The 21,545-nt window shown below is 35.5% G+C and overlaps 1 protein-coding gene across 4 annotated transcripts in view; it reads left to right on the top strand.

Moving 5' to 3' along the window:
• Window positions 1–17,951, top strand: part of LOC121856795 (copine-8-like) — a 39,274-nt gene extending 21,323 nt beyond the window's left edge. For 3 of the 4 annotated variants that reach the window (XM_042352498.1, XM_042352500.1, XM_042352497.1), the window contains 5 exons: window positions 319–1,036; window positions 1,824–1,959; window positions 2,334–2,567; window positions 2,842–3,020; window positions 3,895–6,128. In XM_042352498.1, coding sequence (XP_042208432.1) covers window positions 319–1,036; window positions 1,824–1,959; window positions 2,334–2,567; window positions 2,842–3,020; window positions 3,895–4,218 — 1,591 coding nt within the window. In that variant the 3' untranslated portion in view covers window positions 4,219–6,128. Of the gene's footprint in view, window positions 1–318; window positions 1,037–1,823; window positions 1,960–2,333; window positions 2,568–2,841; window positions 3,021–3,894; window positions 6,129–17,776 lie in introns of those variants that run through there. The other variant, XM_042352499.1, reaches the window with a different exon arrangement.
• The last annotated feature ends 3,594 nt before the right edge of the window (window positions 17,952–21,545 follow it).

The following is a 21,545-nucleotide window of genomic DNA, read 5'->3' as shown; positions in this document are numbered from 1 at the left end:
TATTGGCTGACTAATATTCCAGCTGGTGAGCAAGCGAAAACATGTTGACACGATTTCGTAAAAATTTCGCTAACCGAATTGAAGATTCTTATGGAAGGTAATTCGTTAACCGAGGCATTCGTTAACCGAGGGGTCACTGTAGTTTCCTCATTCACCCAGAGTTTTTTCACACGTTTTATTACCCTCTCTTTTTAATTCTGTTGGAAGCCTTTTATAGATTAGAAAATCTCTGTAAATTTGTAACCAATAGTTTTATAAGAGGTCTGTTGGTTTTGATGAATAAAATGCGCACTGATTTTTTTCTTTTTTCTTCCACAGGAATCTCCGAGACACCGATGTCTTTTCCAAATCTGACCCAATTTGTGTGGTCTTTTATCAACCTTTTGGATCAAGACAGTGGGCAGAGTATAAACGAACTGAATGTATAGATAATACCCTTAATCCAGATTTTGCAAAAAAAATTTCCATCACATACCATTTTGAAGAACAACAGCCTCTTAAATTTATGTTATATGACATTGATTCTGACTCTCATTCACTTGACCACCATGATTTTCTTGGAAAATATGAGTGCACTCTTGCTCAACTCGTGAGTGCTCGTACAGTTCACAAACCTTTGGTGAATGAAAACTTCGTTGGAGATAATGGCTCTATTCTACTTGTCACAGAAGAGCTTACTTCCTGTAAAGAGGAATTTGACTTACAGTTTGTTGGGAAGCAACTTGAAAATAGGAACTGGTTCTCTTCCTTGAATCCCTTCCTAGAGTTTTTCAAGGTAAATGAAGATGGGACTTTCACCCTGGTTCATCGTACAAACCCTGCCAGTCGTACAGAATCTCCAGTTTGGTTGGATTTTTCTGTAAAATTGAGAAGCTTCTGCAGTGGTGATTATGATCGTAACATCAAAGTTAATTGTCAAAATTTCCAAAAAAGTGGAAATCACAAACTTATTGGCAGCTTTTATACAACAGTAAGGCGACTTACAGAAGGACCTGGCCCAAGCAATACATATTATCTCATCAATGAAGAAAGAAAGGTAAGCTTGTACATGTTTTTCATGACAATAATTCTAAAGTTTTCAACATGTGCTAAATATGATTACTAACCAGCTCACCATACTGTTGCTTATATAAAAAAGAGAGATTAGAGGGTACAGCTACCACAGTCTATGAATAACATAATTTTTCCTTGGCTATAAAATAGGATTTTTGGATCAGTTCCGAAGTTTTGTGAGAAGGGTTCTAATTAATGAAAATAAAGACATCTTGTAAAGATAGTTTAAGTGGAAATTATAAATTTAAAGAACTTAATTAAGAGTCAAGGATCTCAATATAATCTGTAAGATGGAGGTTTTACATCTAACGGACCCTCAATTTAATGGACTTTCTTCACATATACTATTCTGTGTTTTTCCTATTCATTACCGGTATGTCTATCTGTCCATCTGTCCAGTTAATGTTTTTCACCTTGCCAAGGACACATGTTTTTCAAACATTTTGTGAGTTGTAGTAGAATATTGCAGAAATTTCCATGTTATGTTGCCTAAATGATGGTATTTTAGTACAAGAGAAGATAATAAATATCCTTAATTTTCACCTTTAAATCTGAATAATTTTGTTTCAATACTAAACGACATTGGTAATTGTAACATGGCAAGCTCAATGGTTACTTTCTCTATTTTTAGCAGAATGGAGCATGTCAGATTTATTTGAGTTAAATTTTTTGTGTGGATAAAAATAAGTTTTCCAAGAATAGAAATATTGTTCAGTAGAAACAATTGGTTAGTAAAATATAAAAAAATTCCTAATTTTATATTTTCACAGAAGAAAAAGGGCAGTAGCTACAAGAACTCTGGGGAAGTGATGGTTAATAAGGCCCATGTTCGTCAGGTTTACTCATTCATTGACTACATCAAGGGTGGCATGGAGATAAATGCATTCATTGCTATTGATTTCACAGGTTTGTACACACAGTATCATGATATTATCATGACATTACTATATTAATGAATCCTTTAACATGTGTTGTGATATTGTACATTATTTTAATTATTTTATTTTTTTGCTTAGTTTATAATTCAATAGAAGCTTTATTTCTGTATTTTTTGGCAAACTATGTGAAAATTGATAATGTACACATTTACGGTACTAAAATTCAGCTTCATATTATCTTTTCCAGGATATTCTCTTGGATATATATTGCAGTACTGCACATGTGATGACATTTACTTACCGTAAATGTAGATACTACATCCTTGTAGTCAGTCACTTACATGCACTGACATTCACCCATTCACTCATACAGAAAGATGATATGTGGTTTTATTCTTACAGCATCAAATGGTAACCCTCAAACGGCACATTCCCTACACTATATCAATCCAGGAGCTCCAAACCAGTATGTTCGAGCCATCCAGTCAGTTGGGGAGATCATTGAAGATTATGACACAGATAAATACTTTCCAGTTCTTGGCTTTGGTGCCAGGATGCCTCCAGATTTTCAGAAAGTGTCACATGAGTTCTTTGTAAATGGAGATACTTCAAATCCCTACTGTTACAGAGTTAATGGTTAGCCTTTGAGTCTCTCTTAATGGAATTTAAGCTTTATTTGTACTTAAAAATGCTATTCACCAAAAGCAATTATGTACATTGAATATACTATACTGTATAATTTGAAGTGCTTCAACATGTGTGTATATGGATGCTTGCATGTGTGTGTGTGTGTGTGTGTGCTTGCATGTGCACATATACATGCACTTGGATATTAGGTGACGAAAAGCATGTTTGTACATAAGTACCAACCTGTGAGACCTATTTGTCATCAATATCTTATTCTCTGCAGGAGTTGTTGAGGCGTACTACAGTTGTCTGAATCGTGTTCAGTTGTATGGACCAACGAATTTTGCTCCAATTATCAATCATGTTGCCCGCTTTGCCACCTCTAGCCGGGGTGGAGATAAGTACTTTATTCTTCTGATTCTGACTGATGGGATTATTACTGACATGCCTCAGACAAAAGAGGTAAACTATGAGTTGTTTGTATATGGGGTTTGTATTCATAAGAGAAATGTGATATTTATAATTATTGAGGACTTTGCAATGATAAGTTTATTTAGTGTTGTTATTAGAACTCACTGGATATTCTGGAAAGCAGAGGAATATTTAATTGATAAAAAAGATGATGCGCTAGGTAAAAGTAATGAGGGAAAGGGAAATATTATTAATGTGGGTCATTGATGTTAAATTTCTTGTGTGTGATGTAGGTTTTAGAGCCCCTTGTTTTGGTCATAGGAATGAAAATACTGTAGTTTTAGATTAGGATATCGTTGAGTGATATATGAACTGATGAATTTAGCACTGTGATGAGGGAAATTGATCAGTTTGTTGAATTTTCTGACATACACAGACAGGCAGTTGCTAACTTTATGGCTTCATCTTATGTGAAGAAGTCATAGATAATTAAAATCTAGTCTCAGAGGGGTGTTAAATATGTAAGGTGACTCAGGACCTGGTTGTATTTTGTAATTCTGTGTTTCCAGTGAAAAGGCAGTGAAATGAACCTATTTTCCTAGGGATTTATATATGAGAAGAATGTTTGTTTATATCAAGCAGAGTTATACTAAAGACGAATACTCAGGGTATTGTTGATTACTGTAGGTGACCTGTAGAAGGATTACTTGTGTAAATAACCTGGGACCTGCTTTTTAACCCATTCACTATGGAGATGCTACTTATAATGTTTTATATACCTGACACTTTACCATTCTTATATGTATTTAATATGAAATATTTCAGTTACTAAACCAACTTTAATTTAAATTGGAAGACAAGATTAACGTACAATAATTTTATTGTGTGTTCTTCATATGGTTTTCATTTCCCCCTTTACTTTCAGGCAATCGTTAATGCTTCTTCCTTGCCCCTGTCCATCATTATTGTGGGAGTAGGGGAAGCTGACTTTGCTAACATGGAGGAATTAGATGGAGATGTTGTGCGTCTCTCCAGTAATGGTCGGTATGCTGTTCAAGACATAGTACAATTTGTGCCTTTTAGAGATTTTTTAAAGGGGGGTGGGGATCCTAACATGGCTAGGTATAGGCTAGCTAGAGAAGTGCTGGCTGAAGTTCCAGATCAGGTTTTGTCCTACATGAAAGCAAATAATATCACTCCTCAACCTGTCCAAGTAAGTAACACACTGCTGCCACCTGATCTTGGCTGATCAGACTGCCTTACTCTTATAAACATCACAGTTACTGTACAAGGCTGTGATGTGCTTGAAGTTATTGGTGCTTAACAGATATTCCTTGTAAACTTAAGTCCATGGTCTTTGCAAATGTATATCATGGGAGCTGTCTTTAAATTACTTCATATAGTAATTGAGTGTTGAGTGCCATAGGTGTGGTGGAAACTGATTTAAGAATGATTGTATTTACTGTACAGTATAGACTTGATGTACACTCTGTAAAACGCTACCGTACAGGTGGGGTCCGATGATTTTCCAACTGAACATTCCCGTTGTCTCGCGAGGGTCGGTAGGCCTGAATGTGAAACATTTCGTACTTAATTTGGTAGGCCGAAATTAGCTATTACATTGACAATATTGAATTATTTTGTTACACTATGACTAGATAAGTTAAACTGTATGTTATATTAAATGTTCCACACACCATGGACTACAGTAACCATGGAAGTGGATGAGTTGCCATATAGGAATGCTTTATATGTTTGGCGGAATTAGTGGATATAGTGAAGGTATAATATTATTTTGCAACCGAATTTTGAATCTATTTGTACTGCTGCTTCACTTTGGACTAATGTTACATTATGTCATTCTTTATTTGTATATTGTAAAATATACCAAGCTGTTCTGAAACATGTGAATAGCTCCACAGTTCATATAACATACACATTCTTTATGTAAGGTATCAGGAAATGTTGGTAGCACTAATTACATAAATCACAATATTAGGCTGCTACATCACCGCTCACAATGTGTATTCGACATGGAGAAATGAGGCATAGAGTTCCGATAAAGTTTCAAATTGTGTTAGTGTGGCAGCACTAACTCTGACTCGTTTCAGAGTGCCGATCACTTGTTTTGAGTGCTTGTGGCCGAACCCATGCACGCGCAGGGCTACCAATGCGAGGAATGCCTCAGGGGCCTTTTTGAGACACTTCGTTTGTAGTGTCAGTTTGTTTTGCGCAGGAATTGTAACAGTAGTTTTTTTACCGAGTGTACTTATCCACATTACACACAGATATGACTGTTTGGCATGTGCTGTACAGGCATTTTAAAGGTTATTGCATGATACTTAAAAATATTAGAAATTTTATTACATGGTGTATTTGGGGAAAGTTTATAGCTGTCCATCTTAAAAGTAGAAGTAAGTTTTTTTCACTTGACTCAAACATAATTTTTTTTTCATGTAATATGGTGCTGGACTAAAACTCATGTAATGCATTATTCTTCTGTTATAAGTTTATTATGATTCCATTTAAATATTGACAAGATTACGCAAGTGGTCTACATATTGTTACACTTGCGCTTAATCTTTACACTGTCCTTACGGTGTATTATATTAATGTTGGGCATCATTTTATTTCAGTACTGATATTGTAGACTTATTTCTACAAATAGTGTTGTTTGTTGTCAAGGAAAAAGAAATTATTGAAAAAGAAATTAATAATTTTCTCTAGGATAAATTTCTTTTTTTAGATGTACCATTTGCAGAATTTTTTAATTTTATCTCTGAAAAGATATTTGGTGTGAAGATTAGCAATTCGTTCATTATAAAGAATTAGTTATTGTGTATACGTATTTTGCAGTTTTGTACTGCCTGTCAAAGTAGTCCCTCTTTTATACCTTTTATATGGTCAGATCTGGAAATTCATGAGACGGGCCTGACACTAATGACTGAAAGGATAGCACGGCACAGTGGCTGTTGGGGGGCCCGTCACCACCAGGCAGAGGAAAACGGCTAAAACCACTATGAAATTTCATGCCTTCACCACTAGTCATATATGTAGTTTTTCTGTCATAGTTGAAAATACTGTACAGTACTATTCTATAACAACAATTATTGTATATTTTCACACCATTTACTGACCAGTACAGTAGAACGTCGATTTAAAGCGATTCAATTTAAGATTATTGATTTAAAGCGAATCTTTCCTATTTTGCACGAGTCAATCTGGTGCATCATATTTTAAAATTCGCGCCTAATGTTTCTTTGGGCACGCTACACTGTCCTAAGGGCAAAGCTGTACTGTATATGTACTCAAAATAATGTACTAAATGATTACTAGAATTTTTGTCTAGTGCAAACTATAGCATGATTATATTCAAATTAATCATTATCTTATAAGAATTCCAGCAATGTAAATAATATTCTCCCCGGTCAGTTTTGTGACATTATGAGCAAAAAACATAAACTCAAGCTAAAGGACATAAATAAACAAATAAATACTTCACTAGACCTTCGGCGTCAAACATGTCACTGTCACTTCCCTCCCTCCCTCCATCTTCTCAGCCAGGGTTTGGTGTTTTAGGCTTAAAGTTTTTATCTTATATAATGTCACAGACTAAAGTTGGGAGAATATAATTTGTATTGCTGGAATCCTTGCAAGACAGCAAATAATTTGAATATTAACGTCATATACAGTATTTTGCACAAGAGATAAAAATTTTTGCTCTTTGGAATAAGATTCTTAAATTAGAACTAACATTTTTGTCTAATGCGAGCTATAGCATGTTTATATTCAAATTAATCACTGTCTTATAAGAATTCCATTTATGTTAGTTCTATACTGCCATGTCAGTTCAGTGACATTTTCAAAGAGAAAAACTTAGTCACTCTTAAGGACAGATAAATAAATAAGCACTAGACTTTGGTATAACAAGTCAAAACTCTTATAGAAGGTATGGGTAGAATATTTATAGTTGTAGGATTGTAAAGAGAGGAAAGTTTGGTAGCGTGGCTGGTTATTTAACTGTAAATACGTTCTTGGGGGAAATCTTTCTCTAAACACCGCTTTCAATACAACTATTTATTAATTAACTGAATGACATGGACACATGAATAGAACATTATATCAAAGTTACTAGAACATTATATTTACTAGACACTGACTCTAGGACACAAACATAAAATGAATACAATTCCCACCATAAGTAACTCACCCTATGGATATCTCTGACAAAGACTCACGTGTGACCTGAGGGAGGTCCAGCAGGTGCTGCTAGACTATGTCTCCTATGGGAGACTCTGCTTGCTGGAGACGCGGTGCTGGGGAGGGAAGTTTTCCTCCCGACCTTGACTAGAGACGAGCGTGACTCCGTCTTCTGTCTTCCCTGATATGAAAGTAATTGCCCGTGGAATGAGCTGCAGGGCCTTTATATTGGAAGAGAGCCGGCAGATGACCTCTCCTAATTGACACTAAACTGGTTAGATCTGGACGGCTGTGTTTGTCCAGGTGCGTGGTCATGTCGCCGGTCGGTAATGCTTCCTAATTATTACCACCCAGGTGTGTCTTGGCTGGGTGTGGTTACTTTAACACGGTCATGTCGCCAGGTTAAGCTAATCGCGTGGCGGTAAGGACTTTGGGTCAATGTGACTGACCTCTCCTGGGTCAGGTCTGGACAGCTTGTTTGTCCAGGTGTGGTTGTAACATGGTCATATCACAGGGTTAACTCAAGTACCTTGTCTGTGACCTCTCCTGGGTCAGGTCTTACTGTCACTGTAGGGTGTGTCAACCTATGTGGGTTACCAAGTGGGCATCTACTTACTGTTATATGTGTTGTTCTTCTCTGGGCTGTAAGCTGTGGTCTGATAAACAATTATTACAGTGGGAACACCTGTCAAACATATCACCTCACCTCCCTTCTCCCCCCCCCCATCTTCCCAGCCAGTAAACAGACCATTTTGCATCCCTTAATTTCAGGGCTGTGGAGTCGAAGACAAAACCTTCGACTCCGACTCCTCAAATTTTTATGCTTCCGACTCCGACTCCGACTCCTTGGCCTATTTGTAACAACTATTTCTACCATCCTAATTGTAATTTGTATGTTGTAAGTTACAACATACAAATTACAATTAGGATGGTTACAACTTGTAACCTGCGTAGGTAAAAAGTAAAACACCGTGACTATACTGCTACAGCTTTATTAATGATCTGGACGATATTTAAGAACTACAAAAAGATGATAGGCTTGACTTTCAAAGTTTCAATCAAAAGAAAAATAAATTTATTAAGAATTCAAGATATTAACTAGAAAACACCATTTACATGTATATATAAAAGTTCGATCTCAGCATATGAATTTTGTTTAAGCTCATAATCTGATGTGGATCTAAATGATGATCCTACAATTCCTTTTAAAGTAAAATTATATATTTATGTACATTAAAGAAATGAATACCTTATTAAGGAAAATGGATAAACCTTACATGATTAAGTTATTAAATTAAATTTGCCTTAATCTCACCAAAAACAGGTTGTAGCTAATTGTTTTGTAGCTGAGAGCCTCTGTGCAGTTTTCAACGAAACAAAATTTGATATAATTCAAAATTTCAAATGGTAAAGAAGAGACTATCGTCCAAAATTATAGTGCTATACTGTGCCTGCTACAATAAATTCATAATAATGCTTATAAAATGGAAATAAATTCTTTTAATAATTTAAGAAACTTAGTGGGATCAGTGGAATCACTGCAATGAATATGCCTGAGTTCATATATTTGTTCTCAGGAACAGAATAGCTTCAGTCGGAGTCGGAGTCTGGACAATTTTACCGACTCCGACTCCGACTCCACAAGCCGAAATTTCCTCCGACTCCTCGACTCCAACTCCGACTCCACAGCCCTGCTTAATTTTAGTTGTGTTGATTTATGAATATTTGTTTTAACATAATACTACAAAAAACAATGTTTTGTTTATTCTAGGAGATGGGCTGAGGTGCATCTGGGTATACTCTCCATCTTTTTAGTATTTTGTGTTTCTCTCAAGTACCAAACTAAATTATTCCATTGAAACAGCACTTCGATTTAGTGCGAATTCGGTTTAAAGCGACCTCTCTTGAACGTATCTTGTGTTATATCGCAGTTCTACTGTACTAACATATTAAGTACAATAGCATTACCTCTGTTAGATTAACAATGACACAAGTTGCTCATTACATTGAATTACAATACTGAAGCATGCTCTTCAAATTCGCGGGGGTTAGGTTCTTAAAGTGGCCGTGAATCGCCAAATCCGCGAATAACATTTGCTTACCGGTACTGGGGGTTACATTTTTACTTGTGTACAAAGAAATTTAGATTCCCTTTATGTGTTTGTCCTTAGGACAATTATTTCTTTTACCTGTATTGTATATACAGTATGTGTGTGTGTGTGTGTGTAGACACACACATAATACATACAAATAAATAATAATGGGAAAATACTCTCACAAATAATCAGAAACAAATGTATTTTAAAAATGTTGAGTCTACCCTCAAGTCTACTCTGTGCTTTATTAATAACAAAGCATGGAGTAGACTTGATGGTAGACTCAACATTTTTAAAATACATTTGTTTCTGATTATTTGTGAGAGTATTTTCCCATTATTATTTATTTGTATGTATTATGTGTGTGTCTACACACACACACACACACATACTGTATATACAATACAGGTAAAAGAAATAATTGTCCTAAGGACAAACACATAAAGGGAATCTAAATTTCTTTGTACACAAGTAAAAATGTAACCCCTCCCGTCAGCAAATGTTATCTATGGATTTGGCGATTCGTGGCCAATTTGAGAACCTAACCCCTGCGAATTTGAAGGGCCTACTTTACCCGGAAAATTCTGGGGATGGGGGATATTTTTCTGGGTTCGAGAGATGATGTAACAGACAATTTCTGGAACTCCCAAGAACATTTTTCCATTACCCGGAAAATTCCGGAGATAAGGGATTTTTTTCTGGCTTTTGGAGAGTCATTTCATTACCAGGAAATCTCTCATTCCCGGAAGTGGTCTACACCAATTGTTCCGGCGAATGGAGATGTCGCTATATTCTTCGCATCAGTAATACTACATCCAGTATAATAATATCTTCTATGGTATTATATCGGATAGTTCTGTACATACAGTACTGTACATGGTACCAATATAAGTCTGGTTTTCAGTAATTGACAGTTACCTGTTTGGGGGTTTGTACAGTCACTGTCTGCTTATCAGTAAGTTAGAAGACTTATTAAATAGATAAACTTCATCATCAACACCAGATATAAAAAGTTAAGGAACATTGTCTTCCCCACACATGCTATTTCTGGGATAATTGTTTGTGTTGAAGTTAAAGTGAATTTATGAACTCATTGTGATAACACAGCAAAAAGTCCAGGTTTATATTACAAATTACCATTACAATAGTACAGTATTACTGATATTACCTTTGTTATTCCTTATATTATTACTCTTACTGTTGCTATCGTTAATACAATATTACTACTTTTCTCATTGTAAATTCTAATACTATTGCAATTATTGGTTTTCTTATAACTACTGTTGCTCTTATTACTGTTACTCTTTTACTATTACTATCCTCACTCACTATTACTTCCATTGTTATATTTCTACTATTGTTGTTATTTTTATTATATTTATACAGTACACAGTTCGGTATATTAATTTGTACCTGTCCTTTACATCTTACCCATGGTTGTTAGCAGGATCCAACAAAGAGCAATGAAATTCTGAAGGGCTCTTTATATGCATCCTTGAATGATCTGACATGACTTTTAGTCTGTTTGGTCATTTTTTTTTTTTTGCGATTTACAGTGTAGTCACATCTTTGGTTTTTTTGCTATGGTCTCAAATTATTGTGTTTTATTAACTGTATGTGTCCCAACTGCCCCATTGCATGTCTCATAAAGGAGTTAGGTTATGTTAAGGGTAGTTTATAATAAGAGTGGAAAATGGGATAAGAAGACAATACCATTACAGTACTGTATAGTAAAGGTTTTTATCGTAAATCATATTTCTGGAATCTTCTTATCGGAGGAAGACATGCCAACATTGTTTCAATTAACCCTTAGGCCCCGGGTGACGTTCCAGAACGAGCACCTTTTTCCGCCACTTTTTAAATGCCCAGCGCGGGTTATGAGGTTCCCGTGTGACTATTTGCCTGTCATGCCACACCTCGGCCACAGGGAAGCTTCCTGAACGTAATTACCTACTTTTGTTTGTTTAATTTTCATTGTTTGTCCATTTTACCATGTTGTATACAAGTAATATTGCTAAAAGTAGTGTATAGTTGTATTGTAGTGTAGTATTACTGGAAAATAATGCTATGATTATGTTATAAATATTTATTTGTGGAATTATTATTATTTTAGGCATTACTTGCTCTAGCAAACACAAAGACAGGCAGAGAGCTGGCAACAGACTGCTGTGTGTCGCCAAGCACTTTTTTATGAAAAATAATGCCAAAAAATAATTTCTAAATGAATTATTTATAGGAAATAAGTATTATGATCAGTAAATATATTGGCATTATTGGCCACCTTGGACACAAAGACAAGCTAAAAATAGCCCCCTCATCTCCCCCCCCCCCTCCCCATTCACACAAACACCACCACCACCTCTCTTACGCGTGGTCAGAGGGAAGCTTCTTGGTAAATAACTTCTTTTGATTGTTTTTCATTGTTTGTCCATTTTATCATGTTGTATCAAAGTAATATTACAAAGAGTTGTGTAGTTTTATTTTAGTTTAGTATTACTAGATGATAATGCTATAATTACAGTATGTTATAAATGTATTTATTTGTGGAATTATTATTCCAATAATTATTTGTATGACCTACGTGCTCTCCCAAACATAAAGCCTGACGACAGACTGCGTGTCACTGAGCACTTTTTATGAAAAGTAATGCAAGTAAAATAAATTCTTAATTAATTATTTATTGGAAATAAGTATTATGATCAGTAAATAGTGTATTCATTATTGTTCATCTTGGACACAAAGGCAAGCGGGAAAATGACCCCTAAGTGCGTAGTGACAGCGAGCGCTCGATGTAAAAAAAACTCCCCTTACTTGTCTCGTCACTGAGGCGTCTCGGAAGTTTCTAGAGGGACAATATATAGTTTTTATGACATCTGTTTTATTGTTTTATCATTTATAAAGGTCAAAAAATATTTTTGGAAAAGTTTTTTTTTCGTTTTACTCCTGCGTGGGGGGTACGGCCGTCGCCACCCTAGCCTGGGGCGTAGGGGTTAAGAATCATGGCATGAGATCATGCCATTCTAGTTTTCAATACTGCTTAAGGCATCCTACAAAACTTTTGAAATTTATTATTATAACCTATTTCACAGACTAGTTTATATCCACACAAAGAGTGTTAACTGTTGTGGGTAAATTGCTCAAGGAAATGATCTTTTATAAACCATCAGTGAGACATAGTGAGGATGGTCATCTTTAGTGAGCCCCATATATGCATATTTTCATTACAACCTATAATCACATTCCCTTATTGCTGTAATGTGTTTTATATCTTAATTCTATCTTACACTGTACAAAAACAAAACAAAACAGGTGTAGTAGACATTTTACAAACCTGAATAGGTGTACAGTACAGTATAGTTAGTGAGGATAGTTTTTCTCAGATTTCCTTTTGACTAGAAAAAATAGTTTATGTACTTTTATAATGATTCAAATCTTGTACCAAAATGTGTAATGCTATCTCTTATGGTGTCTACAAATTCCCTCCTTTTCATGGGTACGTACCTGTGTAATTTGTCTAGATTATCATAAGTTTCTTCAGCCAAGATGACTAGATTTGCTGCATCTGTTGTCTAGCTTAGCCCAGTCTGTTTGGATCCCAGGCCCCTTTTATCACTGTATAATCTGATGATATATATATATATTCTTTAACTATGATTGAGATTGGTGATGACGTACATTGTGTCTCCTGTTTAGGGGTGAGATTTGGACTGAATGAGCAGCCAGCGAAAGGGTTAACTGAAATTTGTAAGCTACTCTTGTTTTGCTTATACTGTATGTGTGCGATGCACTTGGTCTTTATTAATTTTTTCCTGTTATATTATCCTGCTCACAGTTGATATTGTGTGTTTGTTGTGTTTTTTATATAAGAACAGTCAATATGTACAGCTAACAGATGGTTGATTACATATGCCAAGAGTAATTGTTCTTTGTCTGAACTTCCATGTCAGTTTTTCTTTTTGTGGCCACACCCAGAAACTAGTATCTTCTTGACTGTTTTGGTCATTAGCTTTCTACGGTGTCCCATTAAACTTTCTGGTCCAGAGATGGGCAAAGCTAAAAACATATTGTATAGAGAAACAAGAACATAGGACAGGTTCAACCAGTCTCTAAATGGTATTCACCGCTAGAATATGAAAGAAAGATTCCATGTCTTAATGCACTCATAGTGCATGTTGAGTGAGGCAAAGTAAATGAGTAACTCTGTCCTGGTTGAATACCTCCCATCTAATTTCTTCTCTTTGTGTAGTCTTTCTACACTCCCATGCCATGTTTTACTGATATATTGTTAAGACAATACGAACACTGCAATTGACCTCAACCATCTTGTATCTTGTCTACCTCTACCTCTCCCCTTCCTGCCTCCCTCAGTAGTAATATAAGTCATCTTCATCAATATACCATTCATTATATAAATAACATCTCTTGGTTTCATTTATAAATGTACCCAAGAGCTTCTGTATTTCAGATATCTTTTTTTAATTTTCATTCTCCGATTTATCTAGTTTTTGATCAGCTCATAAAATATTGCATATTGTATTAATTTTAGCTGCTCTCGTTGTTTAATAAGGCCAGCAATACTTAGCAAAAAGAGAGATTTGAAGTATAAATGCAAATGCTACTAAGAATGTTAAGTGATTTACAGATCCATTTATCCTAATTCTTGGAGAAAAGTTGCTAGACTGGTGATCTTTGTCAAAAGATTTACTAAAGCCAGAAAGACAGATGATGACTCTTGGGGCAGTGAGTAAATGGGTCTCAGACTAAATGGGTGATGTAAGACAATGAATATCCAGGCTACTGAATATAAGTTTACAATTATTTTTTTTTTATAGCTAACAGCCACTCCTCGACTTACGACGGTGTTAGGGACCCAAATCCAGGTCGCAAGTCGAATTGGTCGTAAATCGAAAATGCTTAAATAATACAGTACATAGAAAATCTAAAATGGATGTCTCTTTTTCTTCTCAGCACTGCAAAACTCTCACTTTTAAGCATGCCAGTCATTTTAAAGTGAATTATAAATGAAAGTTTTGTCAGTACACAGCGCAATCACTAATGTTGGGACTCGAAAATACGTAATTTGACAAAATTTTGGTACGACTGAGGTGGTCGTAGGTTGAGTATGTCGTAAGTCGAGGAGTATCGTATTTTTCGGCTTGGAAGACGCTGCATCGTGGAAGACACACCCTGATTTTGGAAATGTAATTCGAGGAAAAAACTTTTTATGCTTACTAACCAACACCAGTGAAACAGTTGCTTGACATACAGCCCTTTTGGCACAAATACACACACCTCTTTGAATATCATCACTTAGAACTGCTTATCAGTCGTCATTTTCATCAATTTAAAAAAAAATCTGTATAAGAAGTGGAAATCTTTAATACAGCACATATTTTATACACCTGGTCACCTCCGCGTAGAAGGTAAGCAAATGTAAACATGTAAATCAAAGTCTAAATAAAACAAAAAATCTTTATTTAAAATAAAAAAAACAAAAGTAAAAAAAAAACTCGGTAAAAATCAGTTAAATTCCTTTTTTTTGTAAGCAAACAATAAAAATCACATAAAACTGTAAATTTCTAAATATCATGTCCAGTAAAACAGTCAAAAGCATTTTATTCATCTTCAAATCTTGGTTTATTAGGATGTTGCTTTATTACAGGTAGTAATTCGGCCCAAAAAGTACTGTAGGGTAAGTAAGGCAAAATTTAGCCAATCATCGAAAGTACCAGACTCAAACAAATTTTCTCCATAGGAAGTTGTACTTAAATTTGGACGATTTGAATTTTGCGAGGTTTTTACAGTCTACAGTAGGTTCTCAAATTTCGCGAGTTTTTAATTCAACGTCTTATATTTGGACACACAAAAAAAACACACTATACTCAATTTCAAATTTCGACGGCGGAAACTCGAATTTCGACGGGTTTGAGTGGCCCGCCAACGTTCAGACATGCACAATCGTGTAAACAGAGTCATATCTCTTATGTATAAAAGATTCATTATTGTTTATTACTTAATTTCTTTTTGATTTAATTAATGTTTATGTGTGCAAAATGAACAATACAATTCATTAATAATACGTAGAATATTAAAACACACGAGGAGACGAGACGGCATTGTTTTCGTTAATGTTTACAAAACCAGTGACTGACTGGTTCTACATATAAAACTGAAGAAAATAAGACCCTGGTTGTAGCTGTAGTAAAATTAATATAAAAAACTTAATACAGTATGATTGTTTTAAGTAATATTATTTAATGTTAATAAATGTAACAATGGAAGTAGCTAACCATTAATGGTAAAGGAAAAAAAGTGAGATCGCGTATGTAAGTGAGCACAGGTGAAAACATATCGTCATTACTCTACATAAGAATATGAAAGCAACACTTATTTACTGTTCATATATATTTTAATTAATGTTTCTGGCGGTAAAGTTGAAAACATAAGGACAGCCAGTGTTGTTGTTTTTTTTATTTGGATGACGAAGTTGCCAAGTTATCAGCTTCAACTTTAGCTGAAGATGTAGAACATAAAAACTTTTTCTGTGTTGTTTTTAGTTTTTATTTAACTTTATCTGTGTTATTTTTGTTGGTTTATTTGGATGTTGCTTTATTACAGGTACTAATTCACCCAAAAAGTAGGGTAAATAAGGCAAAATTTAGCCAAACATCGAAAGTACCAGACTCAAATTAATTTTCTCCATAGGAAGTTGTATTTAAATTTGGAAGATTTTAATTTTGCCAGGTTTTTACAGTCTAAATGAGTGTCCAAATATGAGAGCCTACGTATGAAGAAACAAACATTCCTGCGCTTTGAGACCAACAGACAACCATTAGTAAACAAACCGTACAGCAGCAAGGGTTTTTTTTTTCGCAGTATATCAACAATATTAGTTAAATCAATAGTTTTATAGTTCAGTACTGTACAGTGATCCCTCAGTTAACGAGCGCCTCGGTTAACGGAATTTCGGTTAACGAATTACCTTCCATAAGATTCTTAACTTCGGTTAACGAGCAATCCTTCAATTAACGAATTCCTTACGAGCGCTCCTCAACATGTTTTCGCTTGCACACTAGCTGTCGTATTAGTCTGCCAATACAGTAATCGGTTCTAGGGCTTAAATTCCTTACTATTTTAGTAAACACAGTCGACCCTCGTTAACTCGGACTAATAGGGGGGAAGGGTGTCCGTTTTCGCCGATTGTCCGAATTAACCGATTTAGGGGTTAATATTGCATTATATTTCAAAGTCATTGTTTTCGTCACGATTTTATCCCACTTTCCACAGTAAAACGTATGTCATTTCAGCGAAAATATTACATTTCCGTGAATGCATTATATCAAGCACAGTATGAATAGAATATCATTGTAATATAACAGTATTTTAACCAAAAACTATTAAAAAAACGAGTAACTTCTCTAGAACATCGGAAGGTTAGGTAAAGTCTTTTGTTTTCGTCATGTATTTTATCCTATTTTACATTAAAATACATCATGTTTCAGCAAAACTACTATTTATTTCCGAGAATATATTCATTCAGGCACAGTTAAGGTAAAATATACATGTGATGTAACAGTTTTTTAACTGAAAACGATTCGAAAAACACGTGTAACGTCTAGCTGATACTCAACAGCTGGTGGTGCATCATGTGTCGTTGTAAACAATAGGAGGTTGAAGTAGATTACCAGGTATTATATTAAGTGTGAAATATCAAAAAGGTTTTTATTACCGGTGTTTTTTGTAGATCAGTGAGAATTGTGATATCGTATATATGATATGATAAGTTAGCCTGTGCTAAGAACTTCAACATAGACTACTGAAAACATGTTGTAAGGTAATTTAGCCTATTGTAAGTTGGTGAGCTTCATTTGCTGAAGGAACTGCACAACTTTTCATTACTAATTGGTGCAAATTTTACGTTTCCATTGTTTTACTGGCAGTAAATGGTAAATATTTTTCATGTCTGAAGCTAAATGTTGCATCCCCCCCCATACTAGTGGTGGAGATGTTACATTTGACCAAAAAGACGCTGGTGTTTTATCCCAGCAGTAGGTGGACCAGCATTTTAGCTTAAGGTCCGCGTAGGTAATATTCCTTCAAATCTTAAAAAAAAAAAAGTTCGTTCAGATTTTGTCCGAATTATCCGAAATCTGGATTAAAGGGGTCCAAATTAACGAGGGTCGACTGTATCAAGAAGTTTGTACTCTTCAATAATTTTAAAAGTCTTATATTAACATTTTTAGTCATTTTAACAATTATTTAACATAATTTAAGTACAGTACAGGGAAACTAGTTTTTAGCGTGCCAAACAGCCTCTCAACACACCAAGCAGGCGTCAGTCTCTCTGTGTCTTTTCAGTGGAGGTAACATCTTGCTTCAGACTCTCTTCAACATAAACGATTTTTTCCGTTTTTACAGTGAAATTATTGGTCATTTTGAAATTTATTTTACATATTGATGATATATAGTGCAGTGCAGTGTTGATTTAAAGAAAATATTCTTTATTTACAGCAATTAAGCTTAAAATATCACGTGTTGAAACTGTTTTTTAATCCAACATGGGTCCCAAGAAATCAAGAAAAGCGATTTCAATCCAGATTAAACAGGAAATTATTAAGAAATATGAAGAAGGCATTAGAACAAATGTGCTTAGCAAAGAATATGGCATGTCGACATCAACTGTGTCGACAATTCTTTCTCAGAAAGACAAATTCAAGGAAGTGAAAGTGAGAGACAAATCTACCAGAGTGTTTAAAGGTAGATCCCTAATAGCAGAAACAGAGAGGTTACTTCATTTGGATTAGGGCAAAACAGATGAAAGGTGATTCAGTTTCTACTGAATTTATTTGTGAAAGAGCCACGGAAATATACGAACATTTAAAGGTAGATCAACCTGGTTCTTCAGGCACAGACTTTGAAGAGTTTAGGGCCAGCAAGGGCTGGTTCGAAAATTTTAGGAAAATAAGTGATATGTTAGGTGTTGTTGGGCATGGTGAGGCTGCCAGTGCTGATAAGGAAGGGGCAGCAAAATTTTTAGTGGAATTTAAAGAACTGGTGGATACAGAAAATTATCTTCCGCAGCAAGTGTTCAATGTGGACGAAACTGGGCTGTTCTGGAAAAAGGTGCCAAAAAGGACATTCATCACCAGAGATGAAGCCTCTTTACCTGGGCATAAACCCATGAAAGACCGTCTCACTCTATTGCTTGGTGCCAATGCTTCAGGGGATTTCCGACTGAAGCCTATGCTTGTCTACCACTGAGAACCCCAGGGTGTTCAAGCAACAAAAAGTGGTAAGAGGATGGCTTGGAGTTTATTGGAAGTCCAACCGTAAGGCATGGGTGACAAGACAGCTCTTTAATGAATGGGCAGTTGAGGTGTTTTGCCCTTCTGTGAAGAGCTACCTAACCACCAATAAACTTCCTTTAAAGGCTCTTCTCCTTATGGATAATGCCCCTGGTCATGACCCTCAACTTGCCAGCACTTTGGAGTCTCAATTTGACTTTGTCAAAGTGTTTTTTTTGCCTCCCAACACTACATCAATCATACAACCAATGGACCAGATTGTGATCAGCAACTTTAAGAAGCTGTACATGAAGAAAATGTTCAGGTGTCATCATCAGGCAACTTCCACTGATCCTGAACTAACACTGGCACAGTTCTGGAAGACACAGTTTAACATCCTGGAGGCTGTAAAATTGATTGTGTCCTCATGGCAAGAAGTCTCCACTAGATCCCTCAATTCTTCATGGAAAGCACTGTGGCCATCAGTAGTCTATGATTTTGAGGAAGAAACAGTTGCACCAGGAGATTGTGTCCATTGGTCAGTCATTGGGCCTTGAAGTGGAGGAGGATGATGTAGAAGAGCTTGTGATGTCACATGAGTAGGAATTTACTCCTGAAGACTTGCAGCAACTGGATGAGATGTTTGAGGCTGACAGTGGTGAGGAGGAAAAGGAAAGTGATGACCATATGTCAACTTCAGATTTGAAAGATGTTGTTCATTACTGGGAGAAGTTCAGGAAACTGGCTTCAAGGCACCCTAATGTGGAAAAAGCAGAACTTGCCTTGTGTAATGTTGAGGACACAGTGGTCTCCTTTAAATATCAGTTAATGATGAGGAGAGATGCCCCACAAACCAAAATTGACAGTTTCTTCACTAAAAGGCAGCAGGAAACAGATGCTAGCCCTCAGCTATCCACTTCAAGCAGGAGAGAGGATGTTCCTGCTGGAGAATTTGTCAGTCCAGAGGTTCCTGACATTTTCATGGAAGGTGACTCACCTTCCAAGAAGCAGTAAAATGCTTCTCCTCCACTTCCTTCTCTTCTCCCTTCTCCTCCTGCACTTCCCACTTCAAATTCACATCAGCATCCATAATCCTTCTACATACACACCTCAAAGTAAGTGTACTTTACTACCTTTTTTGTTGACTTTATGCAATTTTCGGTGAGCTGGAACCAATTACCCCAAAACCCATTGAAACAATGGTTTCGGTTAACGAATTTTTCGGTTAACGAGCAACCTTCTGGAACGAATTGTGCTCGTTAACCGAGGGACCACTGTATAGAGAATACTTGTGATTGCTAAGTATTGTAATGAGGTAACAGTCTTTGTAAGGGGCTGATTTTAGTTGACCCTAAGATAACCTCTGCTACAACTCATCAACTAGCGTCCTGGAAGACTCATGGTAATTTTCAAGGTATATTTTTGTCATAAAAAGTGAGTTATCCAAGCCAAAAAATACGGTAGCTGTATTAGGGTTTCTTGGTACCCCATCTTATTTCTTTTTATGGGTTAGCATTCATTCGTCATCTTATTGGAAAGGATGCAGTTTGTAAATTTGCAGTTACAGTATAACTGTGTAAAGAGTGACGGGTGTATTAGAGTTGTTAATAGGTATTGATTGTCCTCTGGCTTTTTCTTTTTAAAATTTGCTATATTGAGAGACAGTTCCAAAAGTGAAGGGTTCTTCATCTTATAATACATTGGTTTGTAACATTTTTTGTGTGATAGTGACACTGTAAGTTGTGCTTTAGATGACAGGACAGTAGTAATAACAAGAGATACAATCCCTTGCCTACTAGCACTGTTTAATTACTATACTGTATGTATATACTGTAAGTTACATATGTTCTTTCACAAGTAATGCAATGACTGTACTGTATGTGCCCAGATCTTTGTCCATTTATTTGACAGAAAATTTTTAAAATGAGTGGGCTACTGTACTAGCTTTACTACACACAGGTACAGTATACTGTATTCAGAGCTCTGTAATCATACATGGCATCTTGATCTGGCCAATGGTCATCCTTCATACTGCTTACTTACCTTATAGTGTGTGCTTTGAATGATCTATGGTACACCCACTTTGGGTTTTGATCCTATAAATTTTATTTTACTCTTTTAAGTAAACTTTGAGAAAGTGAATGGTTTTAAATGCCCACTTCCCCACATCTTGTTTATCTTACAATGTACTGTGCCTAAATTGGGGTTAGGTCTTTATCTTTCCCATTATTTATTTTTCCACTTATTATGTTCAGAGAAGTTCATCAATATGTTTCTTAGAACAGTGATGATTATGATGATGTGCCTAATGGAAGAAAGTAAGGACGTGCATCATCATTATTTTTATTTTATTGTTTTAATTTCATCCCAACTTCATCACCTGTGAAATTATAAGCTCAGTAATCATAAGTAAATTACTGTACATATAATGTTTGCTATTAATACATTTGTAATCACATGATCATACTAGTACTTTAGTATTTCTGAGAGTTTTAGGTCTTAGAGACTTGTCTTAAGGACTATTGGGCAACTTTGACAGAATTGATATTTTATTTTAGTGATATTGTTACAATATTTATCTATCAAAAAATCTTTGTTGTGACCTTTAGCAAAAGCAGTTTTGTTGTTGTGATATTTATTTTTACACTTATAGCAATAGACAATTTGAATGTTGGTTTAGCGTGACTTTTTGTTCTCTCCCTTTGTAGCTAGATTGTACTCCTTCCTGTCTCTCCATTCTTGTTGAATTAGGGGTATTTGAACTTCCCAGGGAAAAGTAAGATTTCATTCAAGAGGCCTCCAACTTTCTCCTTTTTGAACTAAGCCAAAGGCCAGTGGCTTTTTCACAAAATATTTTTTTTGTGTTTAGTACATGTACTGTATGTTTTTGTTTAGTGTACTGCTTATATTGTATACCCATGTAAAAGTTATTTTTTTTTACAAACTTGAATATTTTTTTTTTTCAATATTACAGTGCAGTATTTCATAAAATTTTC

This window comes from Homarus americanus, unplaced genomic scaffold (genome assembly GCF_018991925.1).
Source record: "Homarus americanus isolate GMGI-L3 unplaced genomic scaffold, GMGI_Hamer_2.0 scaffold43075, whole genome shotgun sequence".
In the NCBI taxonomy this organism is placed as follows: domain Eukaryota; kingdom Metazoa; phylum Arthropoda; class Malacostraca; order Decapoda; family Nephropidae; genus Homarus; species Homarus americanus.
This window is presented reverse-complemented; position numbering and strand designations above follow the sequence as displayed.